Here is an 18,828-nt window from a genome sequence, read left to right on the forward strand (position 1 = left end):
ACCCAAAAACTGAGGTAGAGAAGAGGTGATCGTAGAACGTAGGTTGTTCGTAAGTTCTCCCCATGGCCTGAAAGACGGTTCATGGATGCAGGCAGCTAATCATCGGGATATGTGATCCTCTGTGCCTTACTGTGCCTAATACCAGTTGGGGGTACAGTAGAGCGGCTATTTCATTAAAATTAACAGCCATACGTTATCCTTGTATATTGTGTTTCTAATACTGCACTTTAAACGGTGTTCAAAATGAAGATAAGTTTTCTACGTGCACAGCAGAACAACTGAATGAAAAATACCAAAAAGAAGTTATTCATTTACAATATGAGATTATCCAAAAGGCCCAACACAGTATTTGCCAGTTTGTCTACTTCGATTTATACTCCATAATTTCCGAAATATAGAAATTTTCAACGTGATATTGCGAATACCCACAATACAATATACCTATGCTACATAGCTATATTCGTCCGTCGAATTAGGAGTCCGTTCCAAGTACTGCTTGTCAATCAAAGTCTCGACGCACTTTTTAATCAAACTTATAGAAGGAGCGAATCGGGCTTTCGATTGGCTCAACACTTCCTGGATCAGAACGTTATGTCGTAGTATCTTTCTGGACTTCATAATGCGAACAATTGTTGCCTATAAAAAGTAAAATAATTAAAATATATGAATGAGTTAGTTGTGGGTCATAAATCTATTAATTTTTTGTTTCTTTACCTGTAAATAAAGCTTTCTGTCCTCGTCTACGGAAGAGTGAGTTTGTTCTGTTTCTTGCACGGTCTCCTTTTGAACGGCGGCCGTAATGCGGAACTTGGTTCGTTTGTTGCTGTAATCCATGTTAAGTGTAATGACGGTAGAAGGTTCGAACATTTCGTTAGTTCCACCAGAGACGGCTAGAAGCTTCGATTCGACTAAGCTCTGAACGTACTTCTGGAAGTGATCCGAGTTTAGCTTTGTGGCGTCCATCAATTCCTGGCACGTCATCGAGTCAGTGTTTTCAAACATGAGAAGCATGGCCATTTGAAAGGTTTGCATGGTGATGATGTAGGGCTTTTTTAGGTAGTTCAATTTCAGTTCTCCTTGACTCATGTGGTGCAGCCATGCTAACTTGCGACCATTGAATTGCTCACGATAAAAGTCTTCGAAACGTTGGACAGATTTCTCTAACTCTTGCGGCACGGCAAAATCAGTCGGACAGCTCTGACCCAGAGGCCAGGCACCAGCTTGTAAAACATAGATCGAGAAATTGAGGCCTAATTCAATTCGATCTTTGTTTTGCAGGTAACTGCTGAACTTGTTATTCAAGTCGGAGGAGACGGACATGTCTGTAAACATGCGATGAAGCTTATTGGTAAACTCGTAACCACAAGCTTGTTTCAGTCGGTTGATCATGGCCTCTTCTGCGTCCATGCTTTGACTCTGTTGGTGAATCAGTCGTTTGGCCAGCATTCGTGCATAAAATTTTTGGAAAACATCTTTGTCGTCGATGTACTTGAAGACAGTAATGCACTGAGCTAACTTGTCGTCAACTTCAGTGTCACTACCGCCTTTCGTAGACTTTTTCAGGAGAGAATCGCAATATTTAGCAAGTAATTCGGGAGATTTGCAAGGCTGCTTGGTATTAAGACGGTGATTTACGACCGATGCACACGCCATATCAAGAGCACTGCTAAACTGCTGATCATTAGCAAAAACAACGTGGGTCATCTCCTTGTACTTGGAATGCACGCCCAACATGCCCTCTACGAACTGAGCAGCAATATTATCTCCTGAAAGGTTAGCAACTGCTCGCAACCCTTGTTGCTTTATGTGCTCCATCACATGTGACACTAGAACAGTCAATCCTCCCGGAATAGACTACATACATATTTTAAACAAGTAAACAGATTCATTATGAAGAGATAATAGTAGAATTTTTTTTTTTTTACCTTGAGCAACGCGAATGCATTGCGAAGATCTTGCTGAAGCTCTTGTTGTACCATTGTCGGACACTCGTTGTGAATAGCCGCTAAGTGATCAGCTACCATTCTCTGCTCGCATTCGCTTCGGACTTTACCGTAAGAACTTGGATGCAAAAATTTACGGCTACGTAGATCCTCTTCATCTCGACGCTGCAAAACTTTCTCCATATACAACGAAATTGTGCATTCTTGCAGTAAGCGACTAGCTTCTTGCCTATTTTCGATTTATCATTAGGACGAGCACTTCAGAACTGAAAGCGTTGATTACCTATAATATTCCCCGGTTGCTTCTAAAAAAGGGCTTTCAAAAACTGTCTCGTACAACTCGAGCGTATTCTTCTTTTTGTACTCCTCAACGGAAACCAATGACTGAATGACTCCCTGAATTGTCGACGATTTTTCATTATACAGTGATTGGCCTGTACGGTCACAATGTATTGCTCCCAAAAGCAATCTCAGCAGGTCACCTTTCAATGGCTCTATCATGTGCTTTTTCCACAAGTCCAAACCTTAAAACATAATTCACTGTATTCAAAGGTTCAAAATGGAAAAGATTGAAATGTGTAATTACCTAGTTCTCCTATTTCTTTCATTTGTTCAGGGGATTCATAAGACAGTGTCCCATAAAGAAGCTCTGCATCAGTTGCTTTCTGTTTTTTAATATGTTGGGTGTTGAGATACCTGTTAAATCAGCTACTGATTAAAACTCAAACATTTTTGTTACATGAAAAATTTCCAAAGCTTACGAGTAAAGTTTGTGCAAATAATCCATTCCTTGACTGTACTGTTGCCAAAGATTGTAGTAAACAGTAAGGAGCTGTTCTTCACTGCTGCAATTAACTTGGGTTAGAAGGGATTTAACATGTTCCTCTAAAAACTTTTTAGTTTCCTGATACAACTTTTCAGCTAGGGGTTCTGGGTAGGCAACACAAAGTGAGTATACATCGCTGAATCTATTGTACCAAACAGTATGAGGTACATTTCCCAGGGTAACAACACCTTTCACTGTCTCCTTTAAATCAGCCCAAGTAGTGACAAAATCTACCCGTTTTGGTTTAAGAGACATTTTATACCAATTAGATCAATGTTCAAAAATGTGGGTCATAAAGTTATTCAAAATATTTTCTACCCAATTCTAGATTTTAATGTGATAAACCAAACTGTATTCTGATCTGGAGTCCACAAAAATTCCACTGAAAATCGTCAAACCCGCCTAAGGTTGTTGTTATTCTATCAGTATGGTGGGCAACTATAGTTTCGGAGTTTTACAGATGTTGGTCCTGACCCCAAGATCTTAACAGAGCTTTGCGTTCTAAAAGAGTAACTTTGTTTCGTTGTGTAGATTAGATTCGACTTGGCGACTGTATAACGATGCAGGTTCGTCTGCTATTCCTGTTTTTGGTTTTCCTTTCAGTTGTAATCGCGAAAGGGCATGGGAAAGGACAACGATAACACGAGAGCTTCTAGAAAAGACATTAGATGGCACTTTAACTGTGATTACCTAAACCTTTTGCCTATTTGTTTTCGTCTGCTTTATTGTAATAGCAGATCATTACCATCTTGGCTAGTTAGCTTCTCTATTTTGATGCGCATGAGGAGTTCTACATTGGCTACAGAACCGGGCTCTGATGTTCACTTGAGTGCCTATATGTTAGAGTTAACTACTGTGTTATTTGAAAAGAAGCTGTTAACAATCAAATCTGGAAAACAAACTGTATTGCTAACCATATCTGCCCACATTTGCATCTGTTGAACCTAGTTTTCCATTTCAGTTTAACTCAAATTAGGCGGAAAGGCGGATTGGTATGGCTGGGACTGAAGATTATTCATTCTATTACAGCTTAGAAAACTCTCCCTTTTGGATAAAGAAGTCTGATTCTGCTGCTTCTGCTGATATCGATGGAAGCATACAACACTGGGAAAGCAAATTAATTGCTTCACCAAAATATAGAAATGGTATTTTGAAATCTTTTCTTTTCAAGAAATAAATAATTATAACTATTTACTCAGTTCCACAAGATATGACAGACCCCCATAGGATACCAAATCCCAGTTTTGGCATTATGAGGATTGCTGCAGAAAATTTGCTATGTCATCCATTTTTAGTCTTGCGTAGACAATGCCAGGTGAAAAAATTTGATATCTACTATGTATTACTTGTCTTAAACATAGTGTTAGGTCAATGTATTTTCTAGAAAATATCATACATTACCTTTCAGCTTGTTTCCAGTAGTCATCAGACTCCATCAGCGACAAAGCATGACAGTATTGTGGAAAGGAATTGGTAGTGCTCTTATTGTAAAAGGTCTTACATTAGCAGTTGAAGATGTGCTCAGTAAAATAACACCATGGCCAAAGTAATATTGTCATTAGTTTAAAGTTTTAGAGTATCTGGGCAGCTTATTCAGAACTATAAAATTAAACGTTCATTACTGTTCTAGAGAAATAGATCGTCACAGCTCACTTAAAGCAATTGGACATCACATTCTTCTTAAAAGGTAGAGTATCAAAACACATGTTTCATACCCATGAAAACGCACAGATATATACAACAATTCGTATTGTCACTTGCCCATCAGTGTTAGTCTAGCTGTGGTGATACCTTTTTATGCAGCAAGCGTCGTTGAAACTGTACAGTCTGATATTGCCAGTGAAAAACCGGGTATCTTCGACGTTTTTCAAGAAGGAATCTATCGCTTTCTAAGTTGGTCTGCACCTCAAACAGGTAAAAAACAAAAACATCTATATACATATATATGTAACGATAAACAAGTAGACTACTTACCATTGATGACTCAGGTCGCCTTTTGCCCATTTGGATCATTTTATGTCCAGCCGTTTTATGCGGAACGGTTCACTACGTCATCTCTGTCCTTTCGGCTGGGTTAACTCGCTGGGGAATGACATCCGCTAAAAAACGAAGTCAGCGTAAGCAGGTTTGTTAAACATTTTAGCCATTTGATAAAAATGATAGCAGTCCACTCCAGAGCTTAATGTGTTTAACTGATGGCATAAAATTTACTGCAGGGTGCCCTTTCTAAAGAAGTTAGTTTTGTAGAGGCAAACGACCTTGATATGTCTTCCAAATTTGCTGGTTCTTTGGTAGCTGACGTTCTTCTCTTTCCATTTGAGACAGTCCTCCATAGGTACTTTTATTTTTATTTTTTTTAATGCTTAAATATATCTAGTGTAATACTGTCTTTTAATTGTTTGTGTAGGCTGCACATTCAAGGGACGCGTACGATAATTGATAATCTGGACACTGGTGCATCTGTCATACCAATTCTAACGCGTTACGATGGCTTCTTCGACTGCTGGAATACAATCACTCGCGAAGAAGGCGGCTGGGGTTTGTATAAAGGCTTTGGAGCCTTGCTTCTGCAATACGCCCTCCAGCTTAGCATTATCAAAGGCTCACTGTTCACCTTTTACCACATGGGAGATCTATTTAAATCCACTAGCGCCCAGCCCACATCACCGAGAAATCAGGCCAACTTAGTAGATCGCAAAGACAGAAGTCCCAAGTCTTCATCCTCATCTCTGGGAGGTACCCCACTGCAACAGCAGTTTAATGAGTAATAACTATGCTAGTCTAATCAACTAAAATATTGTAAATATTTACAATCATCGTGCAGTAGATGGGCAAAGTTTATTTAGTTTGTTAAAAGGGTGAACTTGGAATCAAAATACTGTACTCGAGATCAGAATTTAGCCACTTTCGTCGTCCTTCTGATAGTTTTATGTTTCCGGAGACCTTTTAAAACGATCAACTAACGATTCAACCATGCAAATGTAAAAGGTTCCATGAACAGCTGCCTACTGTATCCGGTCATTTCGTATGCTTAATCACGTACTAGTGTAAGGGTTCTAAGAGGGGAAAGAAAAGAGGCTGCAAGGTACAGATTTGAAATATGATAGCGCAAAGGGTAAAGAGAGGTAAAACACCTGTCAAAAAAAAAAGGTGGAGTTCGTACAAGGAGGAGAAGAGTTTCAAGTTACCAAAGTTTAACGGGAACAGACGTTGACTATTCATGGAGAGCTGCGTGACACGTACCTGATCACAACGGTTGGGCTCTGTAGTCTTCAGATCGCGTTGGTCTGATTCTTAAGGCGCATGTCTCGTATCGAATCAGTGTCTCATGCCGTTTCGGTCAAGTTAACCAGCAGTTTTCCAACGAACGTCGTCCAGTAAAGCAGTGCCACGCCGCGGCTCAATCAACTTGTACGTTACTGAGCCGTGTCAACTGTTATTATACTCGACATCCGTCCGTATCGCATGTTTGAAGTGAAGTGAAGAAGCGCATAAGGAAATGTTTTTGTTGGCGGCATTTTCGACGACGACCAAAGTGAAGCCGTTTGTTTTCGTTTCGTCTGTCCAGGTGGTGCCACACGCTGTGCGGATGCCTATATAGTGTTTCCAATTGAGACCAAGACCTGTTTTCAACTTTCTACCGCCCTTTGTTTTTTCTTAGCTAATACCCATAGGGACAGAATCGCTGGCCTTGCTCGACCTTATTGGGAACGATAATTGAATATTCAATTTCATTGGCGACGTGCTGTGGATACTAAAATGCCTTATCCAACTCTCTCTCTGGGCGTTCCACGTTAGTCTGCTGAAAAAGTTAGCTGTTTCGGTCAAGTGTAATCTCGTCAGTCTATCAAGCTCTTGGACAATGAACAGTTACATTAAACATTGGAATCGTTGGATTGCGCGACGCACATTTTTCGATTCGCTTCAGTGTTACATCGGATTCGATATCGCATCAGTTTCGAACTCTACGAGCCTTGCACGCCAGTTCTGATAGCACAACGCTACACGCATATCATCAACATAAACATTCAGCCCCCCGTTATTGTTCCCTCCGCGCATTCCGCGTTTACCGTATGGACCAAATAATGACTGCGGAAACGTTCAAGACAGGACAGTCTGCAAAGTTGTGGAACTGGTTGGACAGAATGCGATTCGATCATCAGCGCCATAGTGTCAAAGATTTGTGCAAAGTTAAGCTCAGTCAGGCAGACGGCAGTGTTGCGGATATTACGCCGGCCAACGTTCTTCCTGCCAGATGTTTAACGCAGGACGAAAACCCAACTAAACGAAGGTGGAACACGAAAAGGATGAAGCGACATGTTTCTTGCTACGTTTTTACTTCAGGAAATGTGGAAGTCGAAAGGAAATATCGCTCGCATAATGAAACGCACTTTCCCTCCTCGAAGCCAATTCCGCAACGGGTCAGGGCAGCGAAATCCATCCAGAATCTCACGTCGGTCGATACCATCGACCGCCAGGTAATACCAACAACAGCAGTAATGGTTGATGCGCCTCTTTCGCCATTGATCCCGCAGTCTTTTTTATCGATTTGCTGCAGATAAGACGATCAATTTCAGTTTTAATCTCAACAATCTTTTGGCGTAAGACTTAAGTCAGAATTACGGACGCTCTTTGGCGAAAGCTTGATCCGTCAGAAACCTCGGGATATGTATCTTGAAAGGAAAATACCAGTTATAGAAATCACTTTCTTTACTGGCATTATTCCAAATGGCGGTAGAGCTATCTGCTTAATGAAATATTCAGCCGTCCTACTTGATGCACTTTAAATTCTTTTCCCGTTTCATTGTGTGTAGATAATTGTATAATCTTGTCACACATTTGAAACTTTTTGAAACATTTTAGGTTAAGTAGAATACGTGCAAAGGTAAAGCCAAAGTGCATGTTGTTTGGCTAAACTACGTGAAACACACCTTTTTCACTTCCTTTTTGGAAAATGCCGCAGTTTGCTTGGGCGGTTCTTCTTTATTCCCCGTGAAATGTATACCTCTGGTTTCCTATTTCCGATTATAAGCGTATAATTCATTTTCTTAGCCACGGAACATTAAGTTAATAGGGCGCAACTGCAGCCAACTGTAGCCTATACAGGAGAAAACCAGCAAAGATGTCGGTAAGGAAAATTACGTATGGTGGACAAAAGTGTGGCAAAACCAGGGGAACCGAAAAAAAATGTCGGTTTTAAGTGAAGTAAAAGCTTTTCAATAACTACGTCTATAACAGACTGGATTCTATAAGCCGCGAATAGACCATGAAGTAAGTCAAAGTTAGAGCCCACCCGGCCGGCCTTTGACCGGTCTTGGCGCCATAGATCGCTTCAGGTACTCTTTGGATTTTATTTTTTTGCTCTATTATACAGTGCATCGACACCTTTCTTTCCCCCTTGTTACACAGCTATTTTCTCCTTTCGCATAACACTGAGTTATCACTTCTCTCTTTTCCCCGCCTTTTGCGCGATTCGAAAGCCTCTGACAATCAAACGCTTGATTTATTGCTTTTTGCCGAGTACAACACAATGATCTTTTCTATTTCGTCAAATAATTCAGTCTTTACTTTAGCGGAATCCAGCACAAAAATTCCGTTTATTCCTTTATTTTTGTAGTCTTCTGGAAAAGGGACAACTTGGCATTGGGTTTTTTTTTTTTGGGGGGGGGGGCGATCAGTCTTTGGGCTACAAGACGTGAGAAGTCTATATTTGCAAAAAAAAAAGAAACGTGCCAGAGTAAAAAAAAAAAAGCTAAACAATTGAGATTGTTTCGGTTCATGCAATGAATAGCTGAGTGGCAAAATCGTGGTCATTTTTTAAAAAACAATGGTAATAAGAACCGTTGTTTTTTTTTCCTGTTTATGTGAAGATAATTCAAAGATGATTACAATCCTCACTGTGATAGGCTCATCACAAAAGCTATAATAAAATGAAATCTATCGTGTAATGAGAAATTGCGGTTTTTTTACATCTCGGGGCAATGATGAACTACGTGTAGTACTTATGCAGCGTACGATTCTTAACAAGAGAACGGCATTACGTGAAAGCAACAGTAGAGAGTCATTTCACTTTTCCCCGTCAGGCAATTTGCTTTGCTCCTCTATCAAAAACACAAAAAATAATCTTCTCTTCTTTCTCTAACCAGGAGGCCAGGGGCCGTCCGGTACCGTGATTTCTACGTACACCAAAAGAAAGAAAAAACGATCACCTTTCCAAAAATCGCTGCAGAGCACAGACAAGGAAAAAGAGATCGCTAACTCTATGTAAAAGACGTACTTCGGTGAAAGATATTGAGGTCATAAGTTGACCGATGGGAATTAAATCCTTTCACCGCTCGTTGACTCGTCTGTTACTCCTGCTGCCATCCCGCTTATCTTTAACACCATACTTTTTTTTCCCCTTAGATTCTTATCTGTGTTACGGTGCACGTGTGTTGCCCGCGTAACTAATGACCCACCATGAAAATGCGCACTCTCTCGCGCTTCATTCGCATAATGAAAAATCAGGAGAAAACGCAGTGTTTGCCTGACATTTGTAATACGGAGGTACGATCGAGAAATTTGCCGATTAATTGTAGCAAAGAAGACAATAGTAACAATAGAAATAGATTTTTTGGCACGCTGGATGCATCCTGTTGTCGTCGCGAGTAATACAGCGATGTAATATACAAAAACTGGCTGCCAGACATCGAAGAATAGGGGTGCGGGGTTACCCGTTAACAAAGGGACAAGTTCTGACAATAGAATACGATACAGGAAGAAAGTCTATTTAAAAAATGGGGGGGAAAGAATGTGAGGGCCGATGCGTGATGCTGGTGTCTCTGCTGCCTCGTGATGTATTCCTGGGCAAAAGAAAATGCTGTAACTGTGTGTACGTGTGTCTGTAGAGAAAAAAAAACAAAAAAAGGGTCTCAGTCATGCCGAACACAATAGGAGAGAGTGCCTGTATTTCGAGACGCTTCTTTTCACGATGAACGCATTTCGGCTGCTGACGATTACCGTGACACGTCTAACACATATTTGATTGGATAGCTCGATAAAATAACGTTTCCAAAGCCGACAAAGAAATGAAGTGGGAACACAAGTCGATTCGTGCTAATTACACTTCTTCTTTCTTTTTCCACCTATGGGTGACGGACTAATGATCAGCTTTCGCCAAATTTTTTAAACATCGTAGATTTTCTCCTCTCTATAAATGTAGACATACACTGTCTATAACAGACTCTTTTAAATTGCAAAAAAAAAAGAAACAATTATAATAAACGAAATGAAAATAAAGAAAAACACCTTTGGCTTAGAGGACTGGACCTGTCAAAGGTTTCTTTGGAGGGAGTCTGCAGGGTCCGCTGAGCTAGAGAGAAAATGAATCTTGGCTTCTTTTTTTACGGTCCACTGACACCGATCGAGGGGTTTCTTCTTAACGTTTTATTGCTGTCCAACTCTGAACGAAGTTTTCCAAGTCGCGAAAGTCGCATGTATGTTAAATCCACTTATTCTATTGTTCTGCGTTGTATCTATGAACCCCCCCGTTTTTCTTCTTCTTTTTGCGTGGCCAAACAAGAAAATGCTTGACACCGCCAACTGAGAAACAATAATGTTGACTATAAGAGTAAAATAGAAGGTACGTTATACTGTCTGGAATGTCCAACAATAGATTTCCTTGTCGTCTTTTCTCTTTCTCATTTCTATAGCTTTACTTGTCAGCTTTTAAATGCGCATACTGTATACGGTGGCTATTTGAATCTGCACTATCGCCCGTCGTATGAACACATAGCCCATGTTCCTCGTTTCGCCTTTGCCTTTCTTTCTCGGCGTACAACGCAGGCCTGCTTGGTATGTGAATAGCTTCCAGTGATGGTGTCTCTGCAACATGCTCTCGAATTTCTTCTCCCTTCTATTACCGTCGCATTTTATTTTACCTTTGCTTACCTACGTCCCTCACGTTTTTTTTTCTTGGTTTTTTCCGTTCATCGACACGCATACACAAGAAGTGATGTATCGAAACGTTTTCAGCGTTGATGGGTTGGATGCGGCTCTCCAAATCGAAATCAAGCTGGTTGGAATCGTTTCGATTTCCATCTAAATTACCGATTGATAATGAAGGTTAGGCAAGTTTTTCCATGGAACACAAGAAAAAAAAATAAACCCTGGAACTACCTGGGGTTTTTTTTTTGCTTTTAGCCCCATCTATCGCAAAAGGCAGAGTTTCAAGCATAGACCGGTGTGGCATTTCACGAGTCCCTCGTTTGAGAGCTACGCAAGACCAGTTGCTACGTCCTGTTTTTGGCTTGACAGAACGCATACATTTCTGGCCCCTTTCAACGGTACATGGGCCTTTGAATGGGAGTGTTGGCCATCTTTTTGTCAGTCCTAAGCGGCAAGTCTATGCAGGCAGTCGCACGTGGTGTTCGTCTCTGGTTTTCAACTTCCTCGTGAGATTAGAGATTCTCGTGTGTTATTTTTTTACTGACCAACGAGAGAACGTTATCTTCCATTAAGTGAACTCTTATGTCCTAGTTGACTTTTCAACGGCGACCAAAAGCCTGGAATAGTGGAATATTCGTTATCTGCTGCTGCTGTGAGCCAGCCAAAGCATCTGTAAGTAACACACACAGCCCTGTACGTTTTTATGTAAGACCGTAGATCTGCAGATGACCGTTTTTTCATTTCATACCCCATTGGTGACCTATTCTTCATGTTTTCTGTTGTATATACATCGATTGTTTCAATTGGCATGTGCGAGTGAGATGATGGTTCGTGGAAGACGTGTACTCATTGTTCTGCTGACTGAACTGTCCGCTCGAGTAGGGCGGTATCTTGGCCAAGCCACGAGTAGTCGTCACTATTTTGGCGGCCGTCAATTATTCACGGCAATTGGTGTTTGGGTCATTAAAAATGCATCAGACATGCATAGTTGGCTTGTTGGCACATTCACAAGCGGAAACTAGAGCGCGTGCAAAAAAAGAAAAAAAAGAGTCAGCCTAAAACATCATTAGACTGTGCGTCTGTCCAGAGCAACTGGCGTGTAACAAGAAGGCCAATAGGTAAAAAAAAAAGCTTTGATGAAAATTCACGTTGGTCGTGTTAAGACCAAGTTGTGTCGAGTGACATGACAGCGGAATAACAAGTCAAGTCAGGGTAAAAACAGACAATCGGTTAGATCGGTTATACGAACAAGTCGGGGAGAATTTTTGTTTAAATCGGGAAACGATTCCACTAGAAGATGAGAGAAGGGAACACAAAAAAAAGACAACAGAGGGGGGGACAGAATGACAAAGTGGGTGCCCCCTTTGGACGGGATGTGGGCACATCAGTCTCACACCGCATTGTGATTTTATTATATATTTTTTTCCTCCCTCCGATTCTTCCTAGTTGTACGCAGATGACAACAAACAAGGCACACACACGCACACCGAAAGGGAATAACTAGAACCCCCATGTTTATTGATACGCTATATACCGAGTGTTTATAGTTATCAGCTGATATCTATAACGCCAGTCATCCGCGTATATTGTTTGCTTTAAGTCTTTCGGCGATGGCGTACACAGAGCGAAAAGATCTAAGCGCAGGCTAAACTCACGCCACACCTGCCCCTCCCCCACGCATGTACACCGTTCTTTCTCGTAGTTGACCAATTAGCTGCCGACATGGTCGACGAAACTTTACCCTTCATTCTGTTTTTTTTTTTTCTTTTTATATCCCCCCTATTGGGGAAAAATGGTGGACGAGGGAGTAAATGACGTCAGAGTCCATCGAAACAAAAACGCGTAATTTGCTTGCAATGACCGTAGCTGCTAAAAAAAAACGAAAATGACACATCAAGGTTGAATTGGTCATTGTAAATGGTTGTTATTTTTTTTTTTTTTTTGTGCGCTGCTGTTTGCTGCTGCTGGACACACAAACGGAGACATCACAAGTGGCCGACTGTGTTGGAAAAGGGCTAGAATGTGCGTGTGTTGACTTTGCCTTTGCAAGAATGACTCTTTCCGCTTCTTGCGCTTCGCTGGCTCTTGTATATTGACTTACGAAATTTCACAGCTCCGAACCATGTCGTTTGAAGTCAGTTCTAACTGCCGCTTATAAAAGAAGACAGTGAATAGAAAAAAGAGAGTGGGACGAGAGCAGAAAGTTGGGTATTTCAAGGGCGTCGGCGACCAGAGCTTGTTGATTTTGCACGAAAAGCCGGTTGAAAAAGTCATCGTCTTCGCCCATGTTGGTCATTTGATTTCCTAAGACAAACTCTCGACTGAATGCAACACGCAGCGAGACGAGCAAACAAGTCGGCCACGGCATCTCATTCCCAGAAATATCAGCATTCAACAAGAATGATATATTGGACGTGTCACAGTTTGGAATTTAGCGGGTCACTAAAATATATTTTAAAAAGGCGTTAGATTCTTCAATATTTTTGCTGCCTCTTTGGCGTTCCATCAATTCTTTTGCCCAGTCGTGCAACAGACGTCCGTTTACAGCGTCCATCTTCTTTCGGATCTGTTTTTTTTTTTTTGCGTGTGTTGTTTTGTTACTTTTTATGGCTTACCGGTCCCGTTTTGTCGTATCCAAGTAATCCATAAATGGACTACCCCATTGGGAGTTGGCAACGTCGTTTTGTCCGGCCAGTCTTCCCGTCTTATTGGTTATTCAGTAGAAAGCGTGTGTGCTCTTTTTTTTCCCCTCTGTGTTGCTGTTTTCGTTGTTTTTAAAGCCGATCCAAGACCGTCCTCGATGATGGCCAACGTCTCTGTTTTCACGCGTGTGGAATCGTGATGTGGCGCGGGACCGCAGCCGAGAAACGCGCATGTGCGTGTAAATATGAAAAATATGCGAGAATAGAGCTTCTAGTATCTGTAATAAAAAGAAACCAGCTGTAATCAAATAAAAATAACGCAAGCCAGAACCCCATACGTCTACACCTGGAGACGTGTCCAATCTACAAAATACCTGGCTGCATCAAGGGGGGAAGAAAGGGGGGGGGGGGAGAGAGGAAAAAAAAAGTTGCTCAATGACTAACGCATCCTGCGGCGAGGGAAGTGCTCCGGGTCATAGCGAAGAGAAAAAAAAGAAACCAATTATGAAGTCAAAAGAGTGAGAGAAGGTAAAAACTGCCTCAATGGTAGGAACTGAACGAACGGCCGTGAATGCTGCTTGTCTTCCACGCCCGGTCGTGAAGAAGTTGATAGAACAAACAAGAACTTTTTCTTTCTTTCTGTTTTAACGTCTACTGTCGAGTACTTTAGAATTAATATCAAATTTAATGCCGCAAAAATCGAAACCTGTCTTGCACTGCAGGCTGTCTTACTTGATCGTGATGTCGTAAAAAAACAAACGCTCATTGGATTGCATATTCAGATTTTTTTTTTCGATATTTAATGAAGTAGGATAATCAATAAATATTGGTATGTCGACGAGGCACGCAAGAAATCAGGCAATCCGCATACCGACCGGTGCGGTTTCTACGGAAATGAAGTGCAGGAAAGCGAGCCCCTCTCTAAGAACCTGAACACGACGATGCGTTTGAATTATGAAAATGAAGTTTTCTCACGTCTATATAGCGGCTGCATGTACTGGTGTATTCACCTACACCGGTATATACCCGCAGGAGTCGCGTTTCCTTCTGCGCCACCTTCGCTGCCCTTTTCTAAACCGAAATAGAAAGACTTGTAATAAGAAAAAAAGAACGAAAGGAAGAAAAGAATGAAAGAAATACGAAGAAAAAACCTGAAACGGCTCCCACGATCTTTTTTTCTTTCTTATTTTTTTCTGCTGCAACTTAAGAAAAAAATAAGAATTATTTCTCCCTTTCCTCCCCTCTTCTTTTTACAACTTCCTTAGAAGGAGGTTAGGGAGGGGGTGTATATAAAGATATGTGATACCTGGGCCCGGTGTCATTAACTAATATTCAAAAAAAGAAGAAGAGACTGAAAGACAAACGTCAACTCGGTTCTTCTCCCGACGTCTGACGAAGCCCAGCCCCATTGAAAACAAAGAGTCGCCCGTCTCGTGTAATTACATTGCAGGTTCTTTTTATGTTTTGAAAAGATAAGAACCCACCCCCCACTCTCCAGTTCCCCTCCATTCGTCCCTCTTGAATAACATCTGATTGAAGAATTCTAGTCACGACTTTCGTACGCTTTGCCGGACTGGCATTGAAATCTGGTCATGTTTTATTTTTCTTCTTGGTCCCCATCATTTCTTTTTTTTTCTCTTTCTCTCTATATTTATTATAGTAGGGAAGTTAACTGAATGGTAGAGGCTATTGTTATTATCAACGTTGACAGTCCAGTTTGACGGTGATGGATCGAGCGTGCCCATTTTTTGTTTTGTCTTCTTTTCCTTAGCAAAGGGTGGAAAGGTAGTTCACACCTGCTGATGGGCAGCTTTCACTTTTTTTTCGGGTGTGTGTTACCTCCCATTTGATTTCAAACAGATGGGGAATATCATTTAACACATACGTGAGCCGACGTAGACAAAAATTCTGGATCGTTTGTCAAGACGTTGGAATTCCATTGCGAGTTGAACTTTGGAGTTCAAAAACAAAAAGGAAAAGACATGGAAGTTCATCGTTTGTAGATGGGATTTCGTTCAAGCCGCGCACACGCCAACTTTTCGGCCCTGTTGGACATGTAAACGTTGTTCAAACTTCCCCCCAAAATCGATTGACTCTTATCGTGTACACGAGTTGGTATTTGCGTTACATCTTCATTTAGACACTCTTTAAACTTCTGCTACGCAGAAGGCCTCCTACTGCGATGGATAAATAGCTTGTTGTGTAATCACGCAAGCATTCGCCCCCTCTCCTTTGCCCCCCCCCCCCCCCCCCCCTTTTTTTAAAATCCGAATTTCTTGTTCGCTGCTTGATGGATCAGCGGAAAGAAACAAAACATATACGTCGAGTGTTTTTCTTGAAGCAATGCGAAGAGAGAGAGAGAGACCGTGATTGCGCCATGTTTTCGTTTTAAAACGGCACCTGTTTCACGCATAAAATATTCCAAGTTCTCGACGTGATGTGGCGCAACAACTCGACTCTGCCCGCCAAAAGAACCCCCTCCCCCCTCCAAAGCGTAATCGACTTCGTTAAAAACATAAGCACGCCGTAGCTGAGGCCAGCCGACATTGGGAAAATATTTGTTAAAGATGTATTACAGCAACGGGCAGAAGCCCGATGGGGAGGAATATATTTAGAACCAGACGATGAACAGGGAAAGAAATATTTTTTTTTCGGTTTGGATCGGTGCTATGATGAAGCCTTGCTGCTGGCGTGATCCCGTGCGGTCGACGGTTACAAGGATAGTGCCAACCGAAGAGGCAAAGGGACTCATTCATTCCGTCACATTTTTTGTTTTTTTATTTTGAGAAGGAATTTCTTGACGGAGGGGAGACTATTTTTATGGAACTGGAGTAGAATTACAATATGTGTGTCACGACAATGGAAAAGGGGGAGGGTGGACTGGGGTTTGGCCGTCGTAACGCTCATAAGATGATGGCTTATCTGATTGATTAATAGGTTTCACTTTCTAGTGTCCCCTCGTCGTCATTTCTAGTTGGGTCAAACTGTCACACAGATAGGGAACAGAAAAACCGGACTCGATGTGACACAATATTTTTATTCGAATGCCGTTAAGAAATCTGTTCTCTTTCAAAGCGAAAAGAAATTGATTTTCTTATTTCTATTATTTCCCAATTTTTTTTTGTATCAACGGGGAGGAAATGGAAGGGCGAGGGTTGCCCAGTGAAAACGGAAGTCAGAAGGTCGTGTGATTCTCCTATTGTGATTTCAAGTTCAAACCGAACAATGATTAAATCGAGGCTATAGGTTGGCTTTTGACTTGCTAGATGGGTCGATCAACTCGATGGTATGCCGAGATTCGTTGGCCAAAAAGAAAAATGCTCGCAGCAAAATGATAAACGTTCTGGCGCATAAACAAACAAAAAGGCAATAGCTCTTTTCGTTTTTCTCTTCTCATTTGAATGAATTAAAAGGTGCAAGAATGTTGGAAGAATAACAAACAGCTGGCAGGAGCCGTTGGATTCATTCCTGTTGTTTCCTTCCTCCTTTCCAATTGGAGTTTCCATTAAGGAAAGAGAGAAACATTGGAAGAAAGAGGAATTAGATCGAAGAACGCGCTGGACTAGTCGATGTAAATTAGAAAACGGGACGCTGGAATGCCTAGCAGAGCCTTCCCCCCGCTATTCTGAGCTGTTGGCTCGTTGCAAACACTCGAACCAGCGTGAATAGCGAAGGCCACCTGCAGTTCTGTATTCTTTAAATGGATAAGCTTTTTACCCACTTTCTCCGTTTCTCTTATCCATTGACGGTTCGTGAAAGATTCAAACGGAATGCTTCTCGTTTATTGGGCCGCCATTATTGCTCGTTTTATTAAAAACCAACTTTGAGTCACTTGGCGATCCGCCGTCCGTCGATCGTGTCGACATTGTATAGCAAACAAATCGCAATAGCGATATACCATTGATGGATAGAACAATCGGTTAAAGAATTCAACTTTCCAATATGGAGGTTTTTTTGGGGATTTTGATGAATGGAAAAGTAAACGTGTCCCCATTTTGCGGAGACATGATTTAAGCGGAGAGTTTATTTACTTTGACACTTTCGTTTTTTATTTTTTACCGTTCGGAAATATTCTGGCTGACCTCCAAGTCGAGATTTTGTTCTAACTCTCGACTGGTTCGTAATTGGTTGATGATTTGAAAAATGGGGTTATCCTGTTTGTCACAAGGTGAACTTGTGATACTCTCACAGACCATTGAAAATGAAACGTAATAATAGAGTAACCGTTCTTTCCCGCGACATAGAAAAAAATGTAATCACATTTCCCTCTCGTCTGTCGTGATTAAGTTCCTCCCCAACCTTTGGCTTCGGTCTCTTCAACTTTTGAAAAGCGGTCCAACATTTTCCCCTCGCTTTTTTTATTCAGTAATTGATGTACCAGTACCGTATCTTGGTTGATGTAGTAAAGAGTGTTGATGACCCATGCGGACGGGATGAGAAAACTTGGGGATAACCTCAGTCAGAATAACAGGGCGGCTTAGAAAGCAGAAACCAACGCAGACCAAGTGGCCAATGGCGTCGACGACCCCGTACAACGTCCGTCCCTACCTGTATGATGAAACATCCTCCCCGTACACGCACCCGTCGAAAGAAAGAAGCCTTCCGACGTTGAACGTAATGAGACTAACGTCTTGAAAAGGTAATAACGGAAGTCCCGTTCGATGCAGATCCCGGCGGCGGTAAAAAGCAAATGAACTAAAAAAAAATTGGAAAAAAGCATGACGAGTAATCTTCGATTCAAAGAAGAAAATAAAGAATCCATCATCTGTTGAGTTAACGGTAGCTGTCAGGGAATAATTAACCGATGCGATTGGGACTCTAGAAAAGAAAAAAAAAGCGTTGCGAAAAAAGATGAGGGTCTTTTTAGCCACCAGGCGAAATTGCTTTCAAAACTTTTTGAATATCGCAAGTACATTTTGTGTTGGTTTCCCTTTTGATCTTGAAGGGCTAATGTACAAATGCGTGTATCATCAAATTTCGCTGCTATTCTCTGACCGCACGGATTGAAGAAGAAAAAAAAAAAGACCTACTAATAGGTTACCGGCCCCGTAAATAACGACAAAGTCCTTACGAGTTTGCGTGTTAAAGAGGAGGCTACCACAAGAGTTCACGACTTTCGACGATCGTTTTTAAAAGGGTTTTATCTAACGGATGTTAGTACTCGTCGAAGAACGACCCCGGACGATTCCCGCGTCATGACCTTTCGCGCCCATCACGAACAAGTGAAAAGAGAAAAGTTTACAAAAATACACAATAAGCAAAAAAAAAAAAAAGAAGGGGGAAACGATCGTACGATGAAAGCGTGGCGTACAAACAACTGAAAATGGTGCGCATTTATAAACTGTGCATCAGCCACCATATGTGTGGTTTCTCGCATTGTTAAAAGCTAAACACCGAACAATGGCTTCAAACAATCCGATCGACCGGCTGCTGTTTTTTTTTTTGAAAGATGGAACTGCTGCAACTCGAGAATTGTTGTCCTCGTCATCCA

The 18,828-nt window shown here is 41.5% G+C and overlaps 3 protein-coding genes across 5 annotated transcripts in view; 2 read left to right on the top strand and 1 right to left on the bottom strand.

Moving 5' to 3' along the window:
* Positions 1 to 189: 189 nt before the first annotated feature.
* Positions 190 to 3,341, bottom strand: LOC130702688 (cullin-2-like). The gene is made up of 6 exons (XM_057524314.2): positions 2,705 to 3,341; positions 2,530 to 2,639; positions 2,227 to 2,467; positions 1,926 to 2,172; positions 715 to 1,854; positions 190 to 636 (listed from the first exon to the last, which is right to left on the bottom strand). The coding sequence occupies exons 1-6, from the start codon at positions 3,022 to 3,024 to the stop codon at positions 442 to 444; spliced, it is 2,253 nt and encodes a 750-aa protein (XP_057380297.1). The 5' UTR covers positions 3,025 to 3,341; the 3' UTR covers positions 190 to 441.
* A 172-nt stretch (positions 3,342 to 3,513) lies between these two features.
* On the top strand, positions 3,514 to 5,767 carry LOC130702794 (mitochondrial outer membrane protein SLC25A46-like). 2 transcript variants are annotated; one of them, XM_057524413.2, is made up of 9 exons: positions 3,514 to 3,672; positions 3,731 to 3,914; positions 3,969 to 4,084; positions 4,137 to 4,315; positions 4,400 to 4,456; positions 4,538 to 4,683; positions 4,758 to 4,894; positions 4,986 to 5,104; positions 5,177 to 5,767. In XM_057524413.2, the coding sequence occupies exons 2-9, from the start codon at positions 3,764 to 3,766 to the stop codon at positions 5,535 to 5,537; spliced, it is 1,266 nt and encodes a 421-aa protein (XP_057380396.1). In that variant the 5' UTR covers positions 3,514 to 3,672; positions 3,731 to 3,763; the 3' UTR covers positions 5,538 to 5,767. The 2 variants fall into 2 exon arrangements, with proteins under 2 accessions (XP_057380396.1, XP_059353301.1); XM_059497318.1 differs by having other exon boundaries at positions 3,525 to 3,914; positions 3,978 to 4,084.
* A 215-nt stretch (positions 5,768 to 5,982) lies between these two features.
* LOC130701846 (uncharacterized) overlaps positions 5,983 to 18,828 on the top strand; it is a 42,309-nt gene continuing 29,463 nt past the window's right edge. For both annotated transcript variants that reach the window (XM_057523658.2, XM_059497316.1), the window contains exon 1: positions 5,983 to 7,247. In XM_057523658.2, coding sequence (XP_057379641.1) covers positions 6,843 to 7,247 — 405 coding nt within the window. In that variant the 5' untranslated portion in view covers positions 5,983 to 6,842. The remainder of the gene's footprint in view (positions 7,248 to 18,828) is intronic.

The sequence above is a fragment of the Daphnia carinata genome, chromosome 10 (assembly GCF_022539665.2).
Source record: "Daphnia carinata strain CSIRO-1 chromosome 10, CSIRO_AGI_Dcar_HiC_V3, whole genome shotgun sequence".
NCBI lineage: Eukaryota > Metazoa > Arthropoda > Branchiopoda > Diplostraca > Daphniidae > Daphnia > Daphnia carinata.